The 22067-nt window shown below is 44.3% G+C and overlaps 2 protein-coding genes and 1 pseudogene across 2 annotated transcripts; 2 read left to right on the plus strand and 1 right to left on the minus strand.

Annotated features, from left to right (window-relative positions):
• The first annotated feature begins 768 nt into the window (after nt 1-768).
• On the plus strand, nt 769-4683 carry LOC133888606 (GTP-binding protein YPTM2-like). The gene is made up of 8 exons (XM_062328908.1): nt 769-995; nt 2298-2370; nt 2682-2729; nt 2809-2856; nt 3708-3779; nt 3873-4028; nt 4253-4356; nt 4448-4683. The coding sequence occupies exons 1-8, from the start codon at nt 982-984 to the stop codon at nt 4542-4544; spliced, it is 612 nt and encodes a 203-aa protein (XP_062184892.1). The 5' UTR covers nt 769-981; the 3' UTR covers nt 4545-4683.
• Nucleotides 4684-4717: 34 nt separating this feature from the next.
• LOC133888607 (uncharacterized) lies at nt 4718-7606 on the minus strand. Its single transcript, XM_062328910.1, has 5 exons — nt 7425-7606; nt 7010-7235; nt 6809-6874; nt 6632-6707; nt 4718-5526 (listed from the first exon to the last, which is right to left on the minus strand). The coding sequence occupies exons 1-4, from the start codon at nt 7441-7443 to the stop codon at nt 6644-6646; spliced, it is 375 nt and encodes a 124-aa protein (XP_062184894.1). The 5' UTR covers nt 7444-7606; the 3' UTR covers nt 4718-5526; nt 6632-6643.
• A 3862-nt stretch (nt 7607-11468) lies between these two features.
• On the plus strand, nt 11469-16647 carry LOC133889548 (protein WHAT'S THIS FACTOR 9, mitochondrial-like; annotated as a pseudogene).
• Nucleotides 16648-22067: the final 5420 nt, after the last annotated feature.

The following is a 22067-nucleotide window of genomic DNA, read 5'->3' on the forward strand; positions in this document are numbered from 1 at the left end:
CAGCCCGAGGGAGTTCGATCGCCTTTTGCCTGCCATAGTGACCAACATTAAGTGTCAGTCACCTCAGCAGCCAGTCTGGCAGACGAGACAAGGTTAGCGCCGCATCGACGACCAAAAATGGTCACCGCCACTTGATATCCCTGGGCCGACTATGGTAGATAATATCTAGAGCGCGACGGGCGCAAATCTTGGTACACACGCGCGCGCGAGCGCATAGAGGTTGATGCACAAACACATGTGATGCGCAAACACATGTGATGCGGAGGGAGAAGGGAAGTTCTGTGTGCACGAACGCACCTTCCTCGTTGTGGTCATTGTCCTTCTTCACGATGAGCCGTTGTGCCATAGCCACAGGTTGGGTGACGCGCGCGGGGGAGGGTGCCCGTGCCAGCGGCGACTTGGTGGGGGAGCAGGGTGGCAACAAGAGGGGTCCCGCGAGTGGTTGCCTTGCTGGATTCGGAGGAGGAGGTGGAAGGGAGAGAGAGGGAGGAGGATGAGGAGGAGGCGGGGCTTATAAGAGAGGAGAAACGAGGTACATATACTGATAAAGGGTTTGGGGATCAGAGGCAACAGAGAAGAACGGCATGTTAGGATGGGTTAAAACCATCTATCAGGAATAAAGATATCAGGAATAAAGAGAGATAATAGTCGTAGAAAACACTATATATATTTTTTTAAGTAGAAGGTTCAAAGTCCAAACTGACACCAAAGCAAACACGCGTTACACCACAGGTGGCCGACTACCAGACTACACGTGAACAGGGACAATTCCGTAATTTGGCCCCGCACGGAACACCCTCCCATAGTCCTATACGACTCGTCGTTCCCGTCGCCTTCAAAATTTCCCCGTTTCCAATCCCGTCGCATCCTGCCTGCCCCCGCGATCGACACCCCCGCCCGATCCGCTCGTCGAAACCGCAGGACGAGAAGGCGCGAAGCAGGCAGGCAGGCCGGCGATTCGCCCCGCGGGCTCGATTCGATATGAATCCCGAGTAGTAAGACCCCCACACTCCTCCTTTTTCACCGCCGGATCCGCGTGCTTTTGTTCCGAGGTTTCTATCTGTTCGTATCGCTGTATCGCAACTGTTTGGTGATGGAGGTCGTTGCATGTTTCGATTCGCTAGAGATGCGTGTTGAGATGTTGCAAGGACGCGATCAGGCTTGCGTAATTTGGCCTTTCCAGGATTTTTGGATCTAGATCTGATGAGCGCACCTGGGGTTGTTCTGTTCGAATCTGATTGCTTTGCTAATCATGGTGTTGGTATGGTCATGATGCGATCTGCACCCACGCCATTACGATACACGATTCGTTATGTGTGCAGATCTATCTTATTTTTTCGGCCTTGGCTGCTCGTTATTGTCGCTGCTCATTGAAGAATTGCAGGAAAATAGCTAAAGTTTCGGAAACTTTTAGGGAATTGAATCGTCATTAGACAGTTTGATATGGTTTCCTCCTTGAGTACGTATCTGGGCAGGATCGTACATGGCAACTTACTGTGCATTTTGTCAAGCGTGCGTTGCATTATTCATTTGGAGTTGTTCAATTGACTTTGTGCCAACGCGTGCAATACGTTGTGCATTTGCCTCGTTGAGTAGTATGATCGAGGCTCAATCATGCAATTCCAAGGCGTGGTTGAAGTGTGTTCAATGACTTTAGCCCTTGTACATCCAAAAAAATTATACTAGAGGAGTAGAGGTTATTAAAACTAGTGTGACACAAATAGGATGTTGGGCCTCTTTCACATTCACTAGATAGAGGTCATGCCATGTGCTCTTTGAGTTAGTGTACGTAATCGGATTCAATGCAAAATTTGGACTTTTGCCACTAATACAGCGTTCTTCTTCTCTGTTAGTATTTTTAGCCTTACATGTTATTGATTTCACCTTGGACTGTAATCATGCAATTCCAAGGTGTAGTTGAAGTGACTTCAGTGAATTTAGCCCTTGTATAGCAAAATAAATTTACACTAGCGGTTATTAAAACTAGTGTGACACAAACAGTATTTTGGGCCCCATTCGCATTCACTAGAGATCATGCCATTTGCTCTTGAGTTTGTGTATGGAATTGGATCCAATGCAAAATTTGGACTTTTGCAACTTATAGGGCGTTCTTCTCTATTAGTTTGTTTAGCCTTATATGTTATTGACTTCATCTTGGACTGTACAAGTAGTTTTATGTGGGAAAAGAAATGGTTGGGCTGTGAAGTGACAAATATCATATGAGGTGCCACTAAATTAATCAATTTGTTGCCATTGTTGACCTAGTAACATTACTTTGTGTTTTTATCGATTTTCAGCGATTACCTCTTCAAGCTTCTGCTTATTGGTGATTCTGGTGTTGGGAAGTCATGCTTACTCCTGAGATTTGCGGTACGGATTTTATGTCCTTCTCGTAGATGTGAATTTACTTCTGCATGTTATGGCCCAAAATTACATCGCACTGTCAGCATGAAACTTGTAAACGTGTGATTTTTTGGAAGTCTGTAATATGCCACTTCAGTACTGACATTCAAGCCAAAATTTACTGGAGGCATGCTCAGAACAGATGGAACCTTCACATGTCTTATAAACTCAAAACTATAATGATGCTTTTTACGGTATCATGCTTGCAAGTTTCTGCACTGTTTCCTCCATCACAAGTGTATTATGGTGTTTTTAACATATGCCCTTGTTTTCCATAGGATGACTCGTACCTGGACAGTTATATCAGCACAATTGGAGTTGACTTTGTGAGTATATTTCTGTTTGGTTCCCTCTGGATATAAAGTTCATGCTATGCACAATAGTAATTTCATGATTGCTTTGCAGAAAATACGCACAGTTGAGCAGGATGAGAAGACCATCAAGCTTCAGATTGTAAGTCCTAACATGTTAACTTCTATCATTGTCCTATTCCCCAGCTTCCAGATGTATAGGTGACATTACAAATTTGTGGCTCTTTGCCACATGACACTGTAACCATTAGAATAGTATTTTCTTGGATTTCATGTGAGAGAGTGTTGATGAAAAGACCATTTTGCCCTTTTGCAGCAGTTTTGGCTTGGCGGGACTATTTTTAATTTGGTTATTCCGAAAAAAAATATCAAATTTGAGAATTTCGTTTCCATTTTTATTCATTCACCGGTGGATTTCAGAATTTTAAATTTTTCAAAATTTCAGTATTTCAAATTTCAGAATTTTCGTATAGATATTCTGTATGTAGTGAGATTCGAGGATTTTCAAATTTTTAGAATTTCACATTTTCAAAATCGAATGTCAGAATTTCGAATTTCAGATTTTTCCTATAGATATTCTATATGTATGAAATTTCTGAAATCCGCCAGGAATGAAAAAAAATGGAAAACAAAATACTCCAATTTGAAATTTTTTCGGAATAACCAAATTGAAAAATGATCCCACCAAGCCAAAACTGCTGATACAAACCCGAAGTGCAAAATGGTCTTTTCATCAACACTCACATGAAATCCAAGGAAATATTATTCTAATGGTTATAGTGTCATGCGACAAAGAGCCACAATTTGTAATGTCTTGTGGCTAAATACTGAAAGTTCAGTGTGAAATGGCAAATACCAGCAAAGTTCAGTTCCCGTAGCAAATTTCGCCATTAAATAACCGTGGGCTCAAAATCTACGAAGCTGTTTTATATCCTCATAAGTCATGCCTACTTTGCTGTCTTTTTGTAATAACTCCTGTTTAATCATTGCCAGTGGGATACTGCTGGGCAAGAACGTTTCAGGACAATTACCAGCAGCTACTACAGAGGAGCTCATGGCATTATCGTAAGTTGTCCGCCAGAGCTAATCAGTATTCTTCAATGTCCTATGACGCTTTTATTTATAGAACCCATTTGTATTTTACTTGTGCACACGCAGATTGTGTATGACGTGACAGACCAAGAAAGCTTCAACAATGTAAAGCAATGGTTGAACGAAATTGACCGCTACGCCAGCGACAATGTAAACAAGCTCCTTGTTGGGAACAAATGCGACTTGACTGCAAACAAAGTTGTGTCATACGAAGCAGGCAAGGTGAGTTTTAGGATAAACTAGCAGATTCATGGTTGGAATGGAGGGAACATAGTGTAATACTACTTGTCAATTAAAAGAGTAGTCATGGAAATTGGATTTTGTGATAAGGTTTGGCTAGGTTATATTCAGAAAAAGAAATGGAAGTTGGAACTGTGGCTTAACTCTTCTCGATTGTTCACTTTCAATACATAGGTTTGATCTTAGTTTGCTCATATATCTTTTAGGCGCTTGCTGACGAGATGGGCATCCCGTTCATGGAGACCAGTGCCAAGAACGCTACTAATGTGGAGCAGGCTTTCATGGCTATGGCTGCATCCATCAAGACTAGGTACTTTATCACAACTCAAGAGAGTACTCTCGAGTAACGCTGCTAATATCCTAGAGTATTGAGATCATAACCAAGTTCTTTATGATCTCAGGATGGCCAGCCAACCGGCTGCATCTAATGCCAGGCCGCCGACGGTGCAGATTCGTGGCCAGCCCGTCAACCAGAAGACATCCTGCTGCTCGTCCTAGATTTTTCATTTCTTTCAATTCGTGTAAACTTTGATGCACTGTTACTGCTGTTTGCTTGCGTTGCGTTTGTATTATTCCCTGTTAATCGCCTAAATAGCATTTTCATATAATTCAAATGATTACTTGTCTCGACCGACCAGTTCAGTATCCCTTTATGTTCTCACATCCAAATTTTACCCTACTGCCGGCACCACTATGTCAGCCCCCTCGTGGAGTTTTGATCTCAGACAATTGTTAACTCAGTTCTGCCCCGCAGAGTTTGACTCGGCCACAAAGAAGCAGATTGCATGCACAGGCCGCTGGGCACGCTACACGTGAAGCCATCGAATCAAGTGGCTTCAAACTTCACCAAGGCGACTCGCTACTTCGTGTGGGAAAGTGCAAGTTTAGACACCTAATCTAAGGTATTATCACAGACAAGTTCACCGTTCCTATCATCCTATGGGATCCAGAAATAGGAGCACCGTGAGATCAATCCCACGAAAAGAAAGGCTAGACAACACATTCAAATTTAGAAATCTTGCCAAATGGTCTACGAGAACATATTTGTAGTGCAAAAGGAAACGGGTATGGAGAGTGCAAAAGATTATTGCAGGACAAAGCTCTCCTCACACTGCACAATCGTAAAAGGTACTATGCAGATATATAAAGTCGAGCGTCCCATGAAACGGCGACAGAAGATAGATATTATCACAAACATGAAAGTGGCCACACATTCCGTAACAGCTGAACAAAACTAGTTTGAAACATGTCTTGAAATATATCCTGTTACTTCTAGTGGTCATCATTAGTAAACTAGCTAGATCTAGCTGATAGAAGTGGTCAACGCTGTGAGATTCAAATTTCTTTCACACAAAACGAATGGAACAGAGCTAACATTCTTCACTGTTCATAGTTCATACCTTTGTTCTGACGATGGATCGTGTAAAAGTAATCAAACAAAGCCATCCCTTTGTTCTGACGATGGATCAGATCCTCCATTCTTACACATGACATAAATACATTGATAATTAGAAGCAGGGAATACAAAGACAACTAGTTGATCATAAAATTGAAAGAAGCATATGTTTCATACATACACGGCAGATGCACTGCTCAAATAAATCTTTTGCCTATTGTACTGAATTCTATACATTAAATACTAACAATGAAAGTGGCCACAGCAACAAGTTTATAGTAAAGTGCAACAATAACCGTGCAAAAGAACAAAACAAACTGTGCACTGGCTTGTACCAGAATGATCTGATATGATGCAATAGGAAGGAGATCAATGCCAATGAACCTAAAACTATATTTCACATTCTTGCTAGCCATAAATCATCAAGTAACTAAGCTAAATTATGGCCAACTCTGCAACATGCCCACTATATCAAAATTCTGCACTAACTTAGCATAAAGCGACAAAAAAAAAACATTATGTGTTGCACAAAAACACATAGCGATCTCAAATCTGTACATTTTCCCTGTTTAACTTCTCTGCGGATCTTCCACAATTCAAACTACCACACGAGTGCAAAAGTAAAACTATGGACACATTCTTATTCTGATGACTGGTCAAACAACACAAAACTGCAGTGACAACCCAAAAGTGGAATCGAGCTAACTACTTTGCAGAAGTTCATCTCCATAGCAGAAAACAAATAAATTACTCAGATATTAGAAAGAAGTCGGATCACAACCTAAAGCTCTATTTCACATGCTGCTATCCACAAATCACCAAGTAACTAAGCTCAAATTATAGCCAATAACGTCCAGTCGTCCACTATTCAAAGTTTTGCACTAACTTAGCATACATAGACCAACTAACCATTATGTGTTGCACATAAACACACCGTGATCTCAATTTTATACACTTTCTCTGTTTAATTTCTCTGTGGATCATCCCCAAATTCAAAATGCCGCACAGACGCAGAAGCAAAATTGGGAATACATTCTCACTCAGATGAGAGATCAAACAACACGACGCTGTAGTGACAATCCAAAAGTGAAATCCAACTACTGCAAAAAAAGTTCAGCTCCACGGCAGTAAACAAATAAAACATAGCATCACTCGAGGCTAGAATGCTAGATTGAGCAGGATCACAAACCTTACGGCCCTTCTACTCCTGGACCTCGTCCTCCCAGTCATAGCTGTCATCGAAATCACCAAATGCAGCCTCCTCACTGCAGCAAACACCAGAACAACAGACCGCAACATCAGCAACAACGCTAGAATCACACGATCGCCGACACAAACCGAAACGAACAAATCAAGTGGCACGCACCATTGCCGCATGTAGTCAGGCCTGTTGCTCCCGACGAGGCGGAGGGTGCGCTTCCGCTCGTTCTTCCTGCACGCGGACAACGAACACCACGGATCAAACCCATCCAAATTGCGAAATTAATCCCACCAAATTCACCGTCGCGCGCGCGCATACCAAACAAAACAACAAGGAGCAAACTAGGAGCGCAGAGCAACAGGGTACCTGAGGCGTGGACGGCGGCCGACGAGGGGGCGGCGGTCGAAGGGCGACTTGAAGCGGTTGTTGCGGAGCTCCTCGTCGTCGTAGTCCACCGCCCTGTCCATGTTCGCGAGATAGCGCTTGACGTTCTTCACGGCGACGCCGCCTCCCCCTCTCGCCTCGGATTTGGGGATCCCGCGCGGGTGGAAGCCCTGCGTGATCTCCAGGAAACGGTTGCTCCCGTACCCATCTGTAGAGCACGCCGATCGAGACAACCAACCCAAATTTGTGAGAGACGAAGCAACAAAGCCAAATCCGCGAGAGACGAAACAGCCAAGCCAAATCCGCGAAGCAACCAAACCAAATCCGCGAGAAACGAAACAACCAAACTAAATCGAAAGCATTAGCATGATCAGATACGATCGGGCAGCGTACGCACATCTGTAGTACAGCACCATGGGTAAGGGGAGGGGAGGAGCGGGCTCGGTGCGGAAGCCCTAGCCTTCTGACGCGGGGAGGCCGAAGCCTGAGACGATGGGGTGGGCGGTTGCGGAAGTGGTCGGCGAGGAGGGCGAGGTAGGATGGGTCGCAAGACGATGGAGGGGGTTTTATAGCAGAGCCCTCCACCCCCTCTTTCTCTCTCCGTGCGTTTGCAAGGAGGTCACGTGATCTGTACGGATCAAGAAGACAGGAGCTCGCCCTGGGTTGGGCACTTGGGCTTCGAGTTCTTTCTTCTCAAACAAGACAGCTGAATGCGTGCGAACTTTGGTGGTATTAGGGCCCGTTTGGATGGTTAGGCCAACTCCAACAAACCTTTCAAATTTGCAGATTTAGGTGCTACAGTATTTTACAGGTTACTGTAGTTTACTGTCGTCGTTCTCAGTTATGATTAACAAAATAATCAGTTACGACAGTACAAATAGTTAAGTTACGATTACATGATAAAAAAACCAGTTACGATAGTAACTATATTGCTTTTTGATCGTAACTCGGGTGTGCACAAAGATGACACAGTTGCGATCACAGTTACGACTAAGAAAATAATCAGTTACGACAGCGCAGATAGTTGAATTACGATCACATGGCAAAAAAGTTAGTTATGATAGCAACTATACTATTTTTTTATCGTAACTGGGGGTGTGCGTAGAGATAACCCAGTTGCGATCACATGATAAAAAATGTATAATTACGACTAGATAAGGTATCCAGTTATGATCATATATGTTTGTAGTAACTGACCTATCTTTTAAGTCGCAGCTATACTATTTTTTATCGTAATTATAGGATGACACAATAGTAAACTACATTACATCTATACACATAATAGATATACAGTGTGTATAACAAGTATAATATGTAGCTAGCTATAATATAGGTTATTCTGTAGCCAGGGTACGTGAGGCGTTCCGCGCCATTGTCCATGGCGCGGACCTCAGGAATGACGCGCCCCGGGCTCAGGGGTCCGCGCCATGGACAATGGCGCGGGTGTTGGCCGTGTTCGCGCTACAATATCCGCGCCATTGTCCATGGCGCGGACCCCAAAGGCTCGGTACTGGAGGTGATGCTAGGGGTCCGCGCCATGGACAATGGCGCGGGTGTTGGCCGTGTTCGCGCTACAATATCCGCGCCATTGTCCATGGCGCGGACCCCACAGGCTCGGTAGTGGAGGTGACGGGAGGGTCCGCGCCATGAAAAATGGCGCGGGTGTTAGCCGTGTCCGCGCTACAATATCCGCGTCATTGTCCATGGCGCGGACCCACTGCAGATCAAAATAGGAAAAAAAAACTCACAATTTGAGCAAATGGGTTGGGTCGGGTCATTCGGGTTGGGTCGGATGTGTGAGTTGAGTCCGGCCATAGAATAAGATATTCTATAGCTAGTTATATATAAATTATATATATATATATATATATATATATATATATATATATATATATATATATATATATATATATATATATATATATATATATATATATATATATATATATATATATAGTTCTATAACTACTGAAAGAGACAGGCCTGCTGCAAAGGATATTGATGCCTATCAAAACAATATATGGCCCAGTGTTCCACTTACAGTCCTATAACTACCTGAAAGAGACAGGCCTGCTGCAAAGGATATTGATGCCCAACTGTCAAAACAATACATTATCCTAGAAATCTTTATGACTAATTAGAGATAAAGGCTATTGTCATGAAAATTTCCCAGTCTTCTTCTTCTTCTTCTTTGGAAGAATTGGCTATGTGAAAGATGAGAACATGCAACCGAACATAGTGCTCTTACTTGTCCCTGCAGAATTGCCATGGGTTTGCAATTGTTTCGAGGTAACTGTAGCTGCAACTTTCTAATGGCGGCCGATTTGCACATCCTCATGATAGAAATCCATCCACCACAGAAGCATTTCTGCCATGAACAGAGAAGGATCAGCTGAATTTTTTGAAGGGCGGCAGCTGCAACAGACTTCAGCAAGTCAGTGAAACAACTGATACATTGCTCTAAATCCTCAGCATATCAGACCTCAAGTTACTCACCTCTGCAGCGATGGTCTTCGAAGAAAGCACAGGTCCAGCCTGCGCCTTCGCATGCCGCCACTGCAAATGTCGGGTGTAGAGTAGCCTATGGAGGAACGAGACTGACGATTAGAGGGATGAACAGGCGTCTCAATAAAAATTTTATGAAATCGATAGTCATTTCCTATTTGGATCATCTAACGCACCTCAAACTTAAACGGAAACAAAAATAGAGAGAAGTTTTAACGAAAGAAAATCGAGGTAACACGATTCCATGAATAATATATAAACCATAGGTTACATTTAAGATCAATTAATGTGTCTTAGCACTCAAAAAATCATAACTTGCAAAGAAACAAGAAAATATGAGTACCGAGCAACGAAACTCTCTAAGTTGATTGTATAAAGACGAGAATTCAAGATCCTATCACATAAGCGTGCGTATGTAAATTTTATACATCTAGCAATAAGAAGAATGACCTCACAAGGTGCTGAATTTCAACCCAAAAATTAAAGCGAAAATCAAAAACAAGAATCGAAAAACTTACAAACTTACAAGTGAACTAATAAAGGGAAACAAGAATGAGTGAAATTCAAGTATATGCAAAAATATAAACTTCATTACTCAAATAGATCAGTCTTATTTTAAATGGATTACAAAAAGTTATCTTAAAAAACTCTCACCTATTATATAGGCTAAGCACTCATCTTCCTCTCATCTGAAACCCTAGCACAAGGCTCTCATGTAGATGGCTCAAGGGACATAAATTTGACCCCTAAGTTTCATTGACTGTTCCTAAAATACCCCTATTTTGTAGTACATTTCTACCTACTATCAGGGATATTTTGATTCATTTTCTCCTTCATCTATCGGACGATCATGACGCCTTGACGACTTAGCTTCACCTTGACGCAAGCTTCACGATGATGTCATGTGCATTCCATCTGCTCGTGATTTTATGGCCAAACCATGAAACCAACTTGCACACTTCTCAAGGCGTAACTCATAGCTGCTTGTTTTGACCTCAAGCAAATCTTCCAATATTTTTGCATATCTTTCATCTTATGATCTTGATCGACAGCAAGTCTTTTCCGCTCCTGATCCCTCGGGTAGTCTTGTTACTTGCACTAGCATCCTATTCACTTGACTTTGTCAACATGTCATCTTTATCCTTTACCTCATGCTTTGCTTGACCTTCATGTGTATAGCTAGGATCACCCTTGACTCTGCACGACCTCCTTGATCGTCTGGCACCAAGCACCTCGCTTGTCCTTGATAACCCGCCATCGACCGTCAAGTTGCATACAATACCTGCACATCATTATATAAGCAAACATGCATATCCAAAACCATATAACATCATCACATGTTAGTCCAAATAAAAATCAAGGTTAAAAAGATCAGACGTAACAAAAATATGAACACCAGATGGTCCAGCATTCACACCAGTGCAACACCAGATCATCCGGTGAGTACAATTCTACTGGAGCCTTATTTGCATTCCTCTCTAGAAAAATTAGTCTTGTGACCACTTCTGGTGCTCATACTGCTAACATCGGACCATCCGGTGCCTTCAACTTGCCCTCTGCGCTGAAATTTTTTTGGTGTTTAACATAGCATACACTCGGACCATATGGTGAGCACAACTGCTCCTGATACACATATTTTAGCCCTCATAGAAATATTAGTTTGGTGTGCACCCATTGCCAACACCGAACCATCCGACGCTCTCTCCAAATTTAGCGTAAAAAATCCTTGTTTGCAAGAATTAGTCTGGTGCTCACTCTCCCCCACACCGGACCTTCTGGTGAATGAATTTTCCTCTGCCTCTGTGCTGAAAAAACTCTGGTGCTCACAACTACTACACCGGACTATCCGGTGAGGTCAAACACTCTCACACCAAACTATCCGGTGAGTGTAAACTTTCTGGTTGTTCCTTTGTAGCGCCGCCACGCCCTCCCGGGCATGGTCCAGTCGAACCAAGGATCTCATCGCCGCCCTGCATCGTCGTCCCCGCGCACCATGATGCTTTGGCTGACCGACATCGCCTCTCTCGGCGCGTCATCGCCTCAGTCGTCAGTGCCCTTGGTCTTCGTCATGTCGTTCGGGTGTTCTTCGCCAGCTTCTTCGTGCACCGCTGCCACGCTCTTGGACACCAGCGTCACCGGTCCAGGTCGTTGGTTCCACCTCTACCATCTTCGTCCAGCACAACCTCATCGCCTATGTTGTAGTCTCCTCCTCACTCTGCGCAGCGCGACCATTGAGGCCTTCTTTGCTGGTCTCTTAGACACTAGCGTATGGTTGGGCTTCCTTCCTTTGGGCGCTCGATAGTGGAAACACCAGTCCATGCCTTCTTTACCGATGTGTTCCTGGGATTGGCAAACTCGATACTTGCCTCAGCCTTGACAGCCTTGACTGCGTTGACTTTGGCATCGACCTCTTCCTCGATAACCGCCTCGTTCCAATCATCGTCTTCTTCCCTGTGGCCTCCCTGCGCCCGTCACCATGGTGCCCCTTGCACCTGTGGCTTCATGTGCGGCTCCCTCGACCATAGCACCCCGACTACGGCTACGTCAACCACTGCTATCTCACACACGACATCCACGACCATGGCTACTCGCCTCACTCTTGGCTATCTCGACATAACACTTGTAATGCAACGACATTACGAATGCGGGGAGATGTCAGTCTATCGACTTACTACCTTCGACTTCTTCTCTAGTCTGACTGTCTGCGATGCTCCCGCTACGACTACGGGAGGGGGGATGTTAGAGTATATTTGATAGTTAGGTTTGTAATCCCGAACTGCTATATGTATCTGGGAGGATTTTTACCCCTTAAGTCTCTATACTCTATTCCTGAGAGACTCAATGCAATACATCGATAACATTCAACCGATCTTCATCCTCTCACAAGCGACACGAACCTCGCCAAATATGATGATAGACAAATATTATGAGGTATCCGTGTCAGTGAGAGTGTTGTGCATCACGTCCCTCCCTCTCCCACTGTATCCTCCACCGCCACTATCTCCATACCATCCTCCATCACTGTCGCCTCCTCACCCTCAATCGTCTCTGTTGCCTCCTGCATAAGCACAAATAACTCATAAGCAAATTCGGAGAAACAAACATGCATACAGGTCATGGGATCCACAATATCCCCTCCTCCTCCCCCTGATCTCCATGTAGCACCGCCGCCAACTCATCCGATCACATCGCCCACTAGCGCGTACCGTAGATGACTAGCCACTGTGGTGTGTTGGGTGCTCCCGATGCGAGCTCGAGGGTTGGCATGGTCGGCGAGGTGAGAGCGTCTGCGCGTGGCCACACTAGCGCGCGGCAACACCGGGGGCGACGATAATGAGGGACACCACTGCGACGACAGCGAGGAGGAGAAGGCCAGAGACGGAGGCAGTGACCATCGCTACAGATTTGGGAGAATGAGAGGGTGTCGTGTTAGTTGGGGAAAGGAGAATGCGCACGGGAGGATGAGGACGAATCGCTGCAACCTTGAACAGCAAAGCCAAGAATCAGCGGCTCCTAAGAGGTGGTTGACACAGGCAGCAGTGCGGATGCTGGGATTAGCAGCGACGAGGACGACGTGCCGGCGCTGCCATCGGTGGGCGTGAGATCGGGGATGGGGAGGGGACAGTGATGATGATGCGCGCATGGAAGTGGAGGCGTGGATGGGGGCGAGGAGGCCGGGATGGGTGGTCGTGAAAGAGGACGCAGATATGGATTTCTTTGGTTTCTAGTTTGTGTGCCTTTTTCGATTTTTTAAGATTTTTTCTTAATTTTTTATTAGATAGATGGAGAATGAAAGGTGGGAGGATATGTGTCAACTGCAGTTTTATATAGTAGAGATTAAAGAGGGTATGATGCTTTGGGTCTACGGTGTAGGATCTACTAGATTCGGACCGACATGTATCTTAGGGACTGAGTCGTCCTAACCTAATATTCGTTTATATGCTGGTTGAGCTTGCAACCTAGACGGGTCCCCAAACCATGTCATGTTTAGAGTGACGCACACGACTCTCTCTGCAGTCTGGAGACCGAGGGCCTATTTATTTGTTATTTTTGTTTTTAACTTTTTTGAAAAGTTATACTTTTGACTTGTTTTGAAAAAATCGGTTTTGGATTTTAGCTGCTAGTTTTTACAATAAAATTTTAATTTCTTAACACACAACTTCCCAGAAAAACTATTCTTAACCATCTTCTCAGTTTCTAGTTATTTTCATAAAAATAGATTTCTAAATTATCCAGAAACTATTATTCAACGATCCGTTTATTCAGACTTCTAACAGAGAAGCTAGAAATAGTAGCACCGAACAAACAGTGACTGAGTCCGGAGACTGCAGCCTCGGTGCTTCCTCCTGCGCATTTCCTCAAGCACTTCGCGCGCGCCGCCGCCGCCATCGCCCTCCGCTCCGCTCCGCTTCCAACCAGGCACCAGGCCACCGGCCTCCGCCACGCGTCCAACCGGAGCCGCCCGCCTCCACCCTCCCGCGTTGCAGAAGGTGCGGCTCAAGTGGGTGAAGAACCGAGGACTGGACCACCTGATCGCGCGCACCACCTCCATCCGGGCCTCCTGCCTCCTCCTTGACCACCTCGCGCGCTTCCCCGCCTCCGCCCCGGTGCCCGCGCGCTCCCTCGCGCGCCTCCAGAAGCCGCTCGGCCTCACGGTGCCCGTGCTCCGCTTCCTCCGCCGCCACCCCACCCTCTTCGCCGAGCAACCGCACCCGCGGTTCCCCACGCTGCCCTCCTTCTCCCTCACCTCCGCCTCCCACACCCTCCTCGCCCGCCTCGCTGACGCCTCCGAGCGCGACGCGCACCTCCGCCTCGCTCGCATCCTCCTCCTCACCCGCTCAAGGTCGCTCCCGCTCGCCTCCGTGCTCCCGCTCCGCTTCGACCTCGGCCTGCCATTCAACTTCGCCGCCGCTTTCCCTTCTCCCACCCCGACGTCTTCGCCGTAGCCAACAACCACATCTCCCTCCTGTCCGCCTCCGGCCTCCCCGAGGACATCGCCGTCTCCTCCCTCCAGCACCGCCACGCCGCGGCCATCGACGCCGCGACCTACCGTACGCTGGTCCCGGCCGCCGTCCTGGTCGAGCGCCCCGCTCGCATTCCCGATGCGATTTCCGCGGGGGTACGGCGGGATGAAGAAGGTCAAGGTCTGGATGGAGGAGTTCCACCGGCTTCCCTACATCTCGCCGTACGACGACGCGTCAGGGATCGACCCCGAGAGCGACATCTACGAGAAAAGGAACATTGGCTTGCTGCATGAGCTGCTCGGGCTGACGCCTGACGGTGCACAAGATGGTGAGGAGGAACGCGATCCGGCTGCTCCGAGAGGAGCTGGGCCTGCCGCACAAGTTCACTAGGCTGTTCACGCGGTACCCCGGGGTGTTTTACCTGTCGTTGAAGTGCAAGACAACGACGGTGGTGCTTCGATAGGGGTAAGAGAGAGGGAAGCTCGTGGAGCACCATCCCCTAGCGGCGGTGAGGGACAAGGTGCATTATGTGATGCGCACCGGGGTGCTGTACCGCGGGAAGGGCTTGTCCAAGCTTGTTTTGGATGAGGATGTCCCTGATGAAGTGGGTGCACTGGATGAGAAGCTTGAGTTTCAAGGGGAGGGGATGGATGAGGATGCTGATGTCTAGTGCTTTGGAATTGAGATTGTGGATAATGACGGCCCTGCTGATGATGAGGATGATGAAGGCGATAGCGATGGTTGACGTGGACTGATGATGATTCTTGCGTTCTGAATTTTGCTGTTTTGAGATTGTGCTTTCGCTCATGAATTCCAGTGACTGAGTTCAATACAACTTTTTTTGCCCTGAAGGAGAAGTTCTGCAAAGCTATTGTAGACTACTTTGAGTATCATGTTCCATCAAAACTTTTATGTAGGCTATACATAGCTGCTGAAGAACTAGTAAGCTAATTTAGATATTTAGTTACTCTTGTTGGTTCTTGGTTGGGGAGGTAGAGCATATGTTTATGGATCTGTGTATAGCATGAGAGTTGCCTGCAATTCCACCGTATGGAAGATAGTGAAGCCTATACTTCTATGTATCAATTCGTATGAAGGTTGAGGTATGTGCTAAATCGAATGGAAGTTATCTTAGCTTTTTTGATTAGCATGTGTGCATCCTCCTTGTATAATGAGATAGATTTCCTTGCCAGTTGCCAATGCTACAATTCTAGATATTGTATTTGTTACGTGAGTGTAAACTTTACATGATGTTCTCACATTCTATAGGGGAAAACCTGACACAATTTACGTTTCAATACCATCTAGTGCTTGCATTGCCTTAACCTTTTATCATAGAATGAGGTGGTCAGCTAGAAATAACCGAAGCCAATTTGATATGTAGAAAGTTGAATTCTCGCTTCCATCGTAAACAGACACTCGAATAAGACTACCCCTCACTTAGGTCTTGGAGCTTTTGGGAGAAGCTTAACCTTCGTTAGAAAGACACTAAGGTACTGTTAAAAAGGTAAATATAAGTTAATATTGTTGGCACTAAGCTGTGTGGCAAGTTTTGAGTTGATTTAGTTAAGTTATGATTAAACATGCCACCACAGCTTGTTTACTTCAGTGTTTAAGTCACACTTTAATTTGTTGGCACAAACAACACTGCACTAAAATTAAGTCAAGCACACACTTGACACTTTGGCAATTGGCAGGATCATGTCTTCAAGTTAGATCTTGTTGTCACCAAGGTGACAAATTGGTAAATGAAAAAAAAAAAAGATACTATGGCATTTTTGACAGACATCGATTTGATCAGACCCAACCAACCTAATCCAGTTGGATGTAAATTAAGATCTTGCAGAAGGTCTTATTGAAATTTGGATTTGGCCCATCTGAAGCAATAAGCTAGGGAGAGCTGAAGTAAACATCTACTTGCTATTTTACCTGGGAGAATGTAGCCCTTCTGTAATTTTGCTCCTTCCGCTTAATATATAGAGCTGGCAATGCTGGATCAGAAAATGAGGTTGTCTGAGCTCATGTCAGGTAATGAAAGAAAAGATCTCACTCTCCTAACCTCTCTGTAGGCTCTCAGCCTCTCACCAATGATGGGCATGGGTGTTGCAAAGTCGCTGCCCCTTGCTCTCACAATCTCTCCAGCTAACAGTAGTGTTGTTGATCCAGGAACCTTTGCAATCCTGATGGCAACATTTGAAAGACAATGGAATCAAATTTGCCATGTTGAATTTCCTGTTGTATGACTTGTATCTCTCTCTAAATGTGGTGTTTTTTTGTTCTTCCTGATTTTGAATTGCCAGTTGCCACCATGAAGTTTTCTTTGGTAAACTTCAATGTGATCATACCTACAATTTTTGTACTTGACTTTATACCAAAATTCTGGTCGTTACTGGGACTCTTAGTTGCCTCTTTTGAAAAATCCTGGGAAGTTTCACTATCTGTTCCCACTCCCTAGCCACTTAGATTTGCAGCTAGTACCTTCAATGATGGAAAATCATGTGAATATGCTCCTGTACCTCAATTTGCTATTGGAGCGAGGCAGTTGATTTTGTGCTGCAAATCTGCAGTAGGCCAACCTTACAAACTGCAATCTATGTGTGATATTAAGCCAGCTTCTTAGCTCCATGTTGGCTTGATCTAAACCGGAATTTTGTTTGTGCTCTGTTCTAATGCATGTATGTCCTTGTATATGCTTTCTTGAGTTTGTAAGTTCTAAAAAGGTTAAACATAGGTGTTATCATGTGTTGAATACAACATCTCATCTTTTGTATTTGCTTGTTGCCATTGTATCTCTTGTGAGATGTGGCTGTTTTGGCCGATTCATGTAGAGTGAGCACTCACTTGCAAACTGGGATGAATTTACCTCTGTCCCATTATCATTCACGTCTCACAATCTTAGTGACATTTCTTGTTAGCTCTGCCTAAAACACATTGTATTTGTGCTGTGTGCATAGCTGAGCAAGGGTTAGATCTGTTCAAACTATTTCCATTGCAACCCGGCATAGCTTCAAATTGTTTCCTAGCAAGCACCATCTGATTTGAGTTAACATATTTTCAGGTTGTAGAATGCCCAACAGTACGGGAACCAAATAAATTTGTACGAAATTAGTATTGTAAAACCTGCCCAACAATTGTGATCTGTATGGATTTTAGTTCATCTCTTTGTATAACCTAGAGGAAAGCAGATGGAAACAAGCACTAGATTCTTTTGTCATATATATCGAGACAGGGATTGGTTGTCCTATTTGGATTAGACGATTAGTGCCTTTACTAAAATTGAGCATATTGTCCTTGCAAACAAAATTCTGGAAGCCGAGCTCAATTCCTGTTTTGAGCTCTGGCTATAAGTCTCAAGAGCTAAAGGTCAAGCTTAATTTCACTGATGCTTATGTATCATATTTTATTCTATTACAAAATTTAATAAAAGTATGCTACTTATATATTGCAGTAGTTATCAGCCTGCCGTAGTTTCACTGTACTCTACTTGATCGTGAGTTTGCAACAGAAAAGGGATTATTTATTCTTTCCTTCCATCGTAAACTACTTGGTTTACATATGTTGCATAATAGTTATTGAGCAACACAAGGTTTTGATATAATTTTGTTATACCCAGTGCAGTTTCCCATGATCTGTAATATTATTTATCTTAGCAATCCATTCTGAACTGACCATTTTACTACTTATTTGAACTGTTTGGTGCGTAGGTGGCGCAGTGCACCTGATTATTGGCTGATGTGCCAGGATTTGAAACATCAGCTATTTTTCTAAAGATGCTTCTCTGTTAAGTTTCATACTTTGTGCTACCGCCCATCACCCGAGACGACAGCTTATGCGGTTTGCATACAATCTTATTCCTCTATTTGCTCATATTTATTAAACGCAATCCAATTATCTTGTGTGTTCCATTTCCTATGGAATTACTATCATGGTAGCAGTAGCAGGCTAGCAGCACACACCTTTGAGGTATTGGTTTTGCCTTTAACTACTGACATAATAAATTGATGATAGGCAGGAACAACATTCCAAGAACAAAGCAATGGCTAGTGGCCTCTCCGTTTATTTCCTTTCCTTTTTAGAATTATTGGTCCCTCAGATCGGTGTTTCCTATATTTATTTGTTGCTTGCATTATTACTCAATTACCATGTCATGGCAGCCAGCTAGCCACTCGTGTGGACTGTGGACCCAAGGATTACCATGACAGGAGATAAATCGTAGGGTACCTTTTAATTAGGAGATAAGTTTGGTATGTTAAGATTCGAGTTGATTTGTGTAGAGATAAGTTTGGTAGGAGATAAGTTAGGAGTTGAAATTGATTTAGGATTATAATTTCTCCTCTCTATATAAAGGGGCAGCCGCACATCATTGTAATCAAGCGAAAGAAGAATTAATCCAAGTCTTTTTAATCTATGGTCTAATCCCCTAGTAGCCGACGCCATCTAGCTATCCTACTAGCTGATGTTTACCTCTCTGATGATCCTTGGATCATAACATACCGACTCTTGGTACTGAATTCTCCAACACGGCAGCACGGCTGAATTACTCAATACCGACTCTTGGTACTGTATTCTCCAACATGGGATATGTTATGTTATTTCTGCATCTTATAAAACTGCAATCTCCAACATCCCAAAATTTGGACCTTTTCTGCAGAAACTCAGCCAGCCTAGTATGTCAATAAACAAAAAGGGGCGTATGTGTGTGATGCTGCACGACAGATCTAGAGGCTGCAGCTCCTGCTTGTCGTGTGAGTGCAACCATGATGAACTGTGAGGCAAATAAGGCACATTGAGGCCAAAGATTCTCCTGAGTTGTCATGGTGACGGCGAAGGGGAACCCACCCTCCCCCCTAGCCTCACGTTCTCACAGCCTTTTTATCAGGCTAAAGTAGCTGGGCATCATGGGAGAGATGAGAGCAGATGCATGCCCCAGAAGACCAGAATTGCACTCTGCAACTTTCCTGGATTCCAATGCCCAGATGGATGGAGGGCCAGAGAACAACCAGAAAAGGAGGAAACCAATTTGTTACCTGGATAGACTCAATAGACATACTCTATGCCAATTTGCGATGAACTTTTTCAAAAAAGAATTGGCCCTAGGGGGCCACTGGTTGTTGCTTGAGTAGGGGTAATCCCAATATCTCATTCTAGCTTAACTGATGGGACCAGCTGATATTAGAATGCAAAGCTAATCATTACATCATGCCTCCTCCTTGATGATGATCCTTGGCTTTTGCACCCGTCCTTTTCTACTGTTCACAGCATGCATCATCTTGCCTAGGGCAGTGTGCATATTGGAAAAACTAGTAGAAAGAAATCATGCTGAAATGTTCAGCCGTATACATAATGAAACCCTAAGCTGTTGTACCTAAACTAGTGAAGCGACTAATAAAACCAAACCATAATCCAAAACATGTTTACCCCATGATAATTCAACCATGCCAATTCTTAAACCTGCCTGCATGAGCCTGAAAGGAGGTAGTAAATCTGATCCATGACACTGTCAATTTTTGGCTCTGCTTTCCGTCAGTCACATGAGAACGAGGAGTTATCATGAAACTGAAGGTGCAAGGTGTGCAGGCGGTGCATGGAAACTGCCACTGGAAATCTGGTTGCAGAATTGGGCAGTGTGGAAGCGTAAGAATCCTACGTTACCTGCTGATTGCATGCACATTCGATGGATTGTTGTTCAGGATTCCAGGTCCGTGACTCGTTTCAGCATCTTGGATTTTTCTCCCTTCTCTTTTTTTGCCTGTTCTGTTTTTGACATGTCCCCTTTGTCGATTGGCAATACATCATTCAGATCTCTTCAAGTCGGGTCGCTTTTTTTTTTATTTTTTTAGAACAGGGCCCTCCTAAGTGAAGTCGGGTCACTTCAGTTTAGACCTCTGCATGCAATGTGATTTTTTAGGATTTGATAAATGGTTGCGGACTAAGGCATCTCATCTCGTAGTCGATGCACAGTGGGTTGATTTCTTGCCACTAGCTGGATGAATTATTTGGCCTCTGATAGGGGGAGAAAAAAAAAATCAAAATCTATGAGGTCATGCATTTTTCGTAGGTTCACTGCGACAAGACATATTTGTGCAAATTTGAGCCTGCCATTTTTCTTTACAAACAACTTGTTTGTGTAGATGAAGTTTAGGTTTATTCGTTTCCGACACAGAAAATTGAACAAAAATACATGCCTGTCTGAAGGGATCGAGTCTAAGATGAACCAGCGCACACTCATGCCTGCTATCCCGGAAAATAGGAAAGTTGCCTTGAATGAATTAATATTAGATCAACAAGTTGTTTTAGTTGATGAGTTATCATGTCACTTTTCATGTGCTTCATCAACTGCTAAACGTTTCATTTTGTTGGATGGAACTGGGTTCTTAGTTTTATCACGCGACTACACTTTCCATCTCAGTTATCTGATTCTCTCCAAAGCATTTTGTAAAGGAGTAAGCTGTACAGCGACACAAGGTGATGGATCAAAAGGAGGTTGCGGCAATCCTAAATTGTTTCGGTCAACAGACAAAACTAGTCTCAAAAGTAGGACGGGTACGGTGCCATATGGTCCTGCAGGGGTCATGAGGGGAGGGAGAAGACAGAAAGGCGAAAGAGGAGGACAGCCTACGCTGGGTGAGTTGACGAGTTGTCTTCTTGTCCTGGCAACCACCCCAACATTGTGCCATCACGGGCAATCACGCCCGTTATCGTATACAAAGCCACCTATGCGTCGTAGATCCTTCGATTAGTCTGCTAATTGCTGTCACTAACATTGATTTTGTATGGCATATACCGATAAGAGACGCCATTGATTTTGTGGATGTGACTTGCCCTCCTTTCCCTTGCTTGTCTGCTTTCTTTACAGGCTAGCAGCTTGGAACGCGGGGATGCAGTAGCAGTTTTTGCAGCGGTCTGCATCGTTCTCTGCTAAACTTGGTGGTCGATTTGCCTGCGCAATTTCACGGCCTTTCCATCAAAGATAAGCTCAACTTTGAATCGAAAAAGGTTTTCATCTTTCCTGTAGGCTGGAGATGGCAGTATATTCGCAAAAAAGAAAAAAAGAGTTAGATGGTAGTATGTGCTTGAACTTGGAAAATAGTCCGAGAGATCACGCCACTACGAGATGCACGGTTTTCTTTCTTTAAAATCTCCAATTCTTTTCTCGTTCGTTAGCAGCTCTACGGTAACATGCCATCTATTTCTATTGTATCATAGATTCATTCATAGTTTGCTACAGACTATGCAATAAAGAATTGAATTAGCGCTTCATTTTGGCCTGCTAAATATCAAGATATCCTTTTCCTCGCTAAAGTGGCACGATAACCATGATTAAAGGGCGAACAGGTGATTAGGCGCTATAAATGGCATCCCCAGAAGGGATGGTGACAGACGGGGCCCTTGTAGTCCAAAAGAGTTACAAGATGGTCCCGCGCTCCGGGCCCAAACGTCTTCGAGGCTCCGACACATTTCAATGCAACAATTAATTCACTTTCGGTGATACTTGTAGCCTTAATTAAAACCAACAGTTTCTCATTCCGGATTAGAAATAATTTTCTTTTCTGCGTAATTCCCTTTTTATA

Source organism: Phragmites australis, chromosome 13, assembly GCF_958298935.1.
Source record: "Phragmites australis chromosome 13, lpPhrAust1.1, whole genome shotgun sequence".
Lineage (NCBI taxonomy): Eukaryota > Viridiplantae > Streptophyta > Magnoliopsida > Poales > Poaceae > Phragmites > Phragmites australis.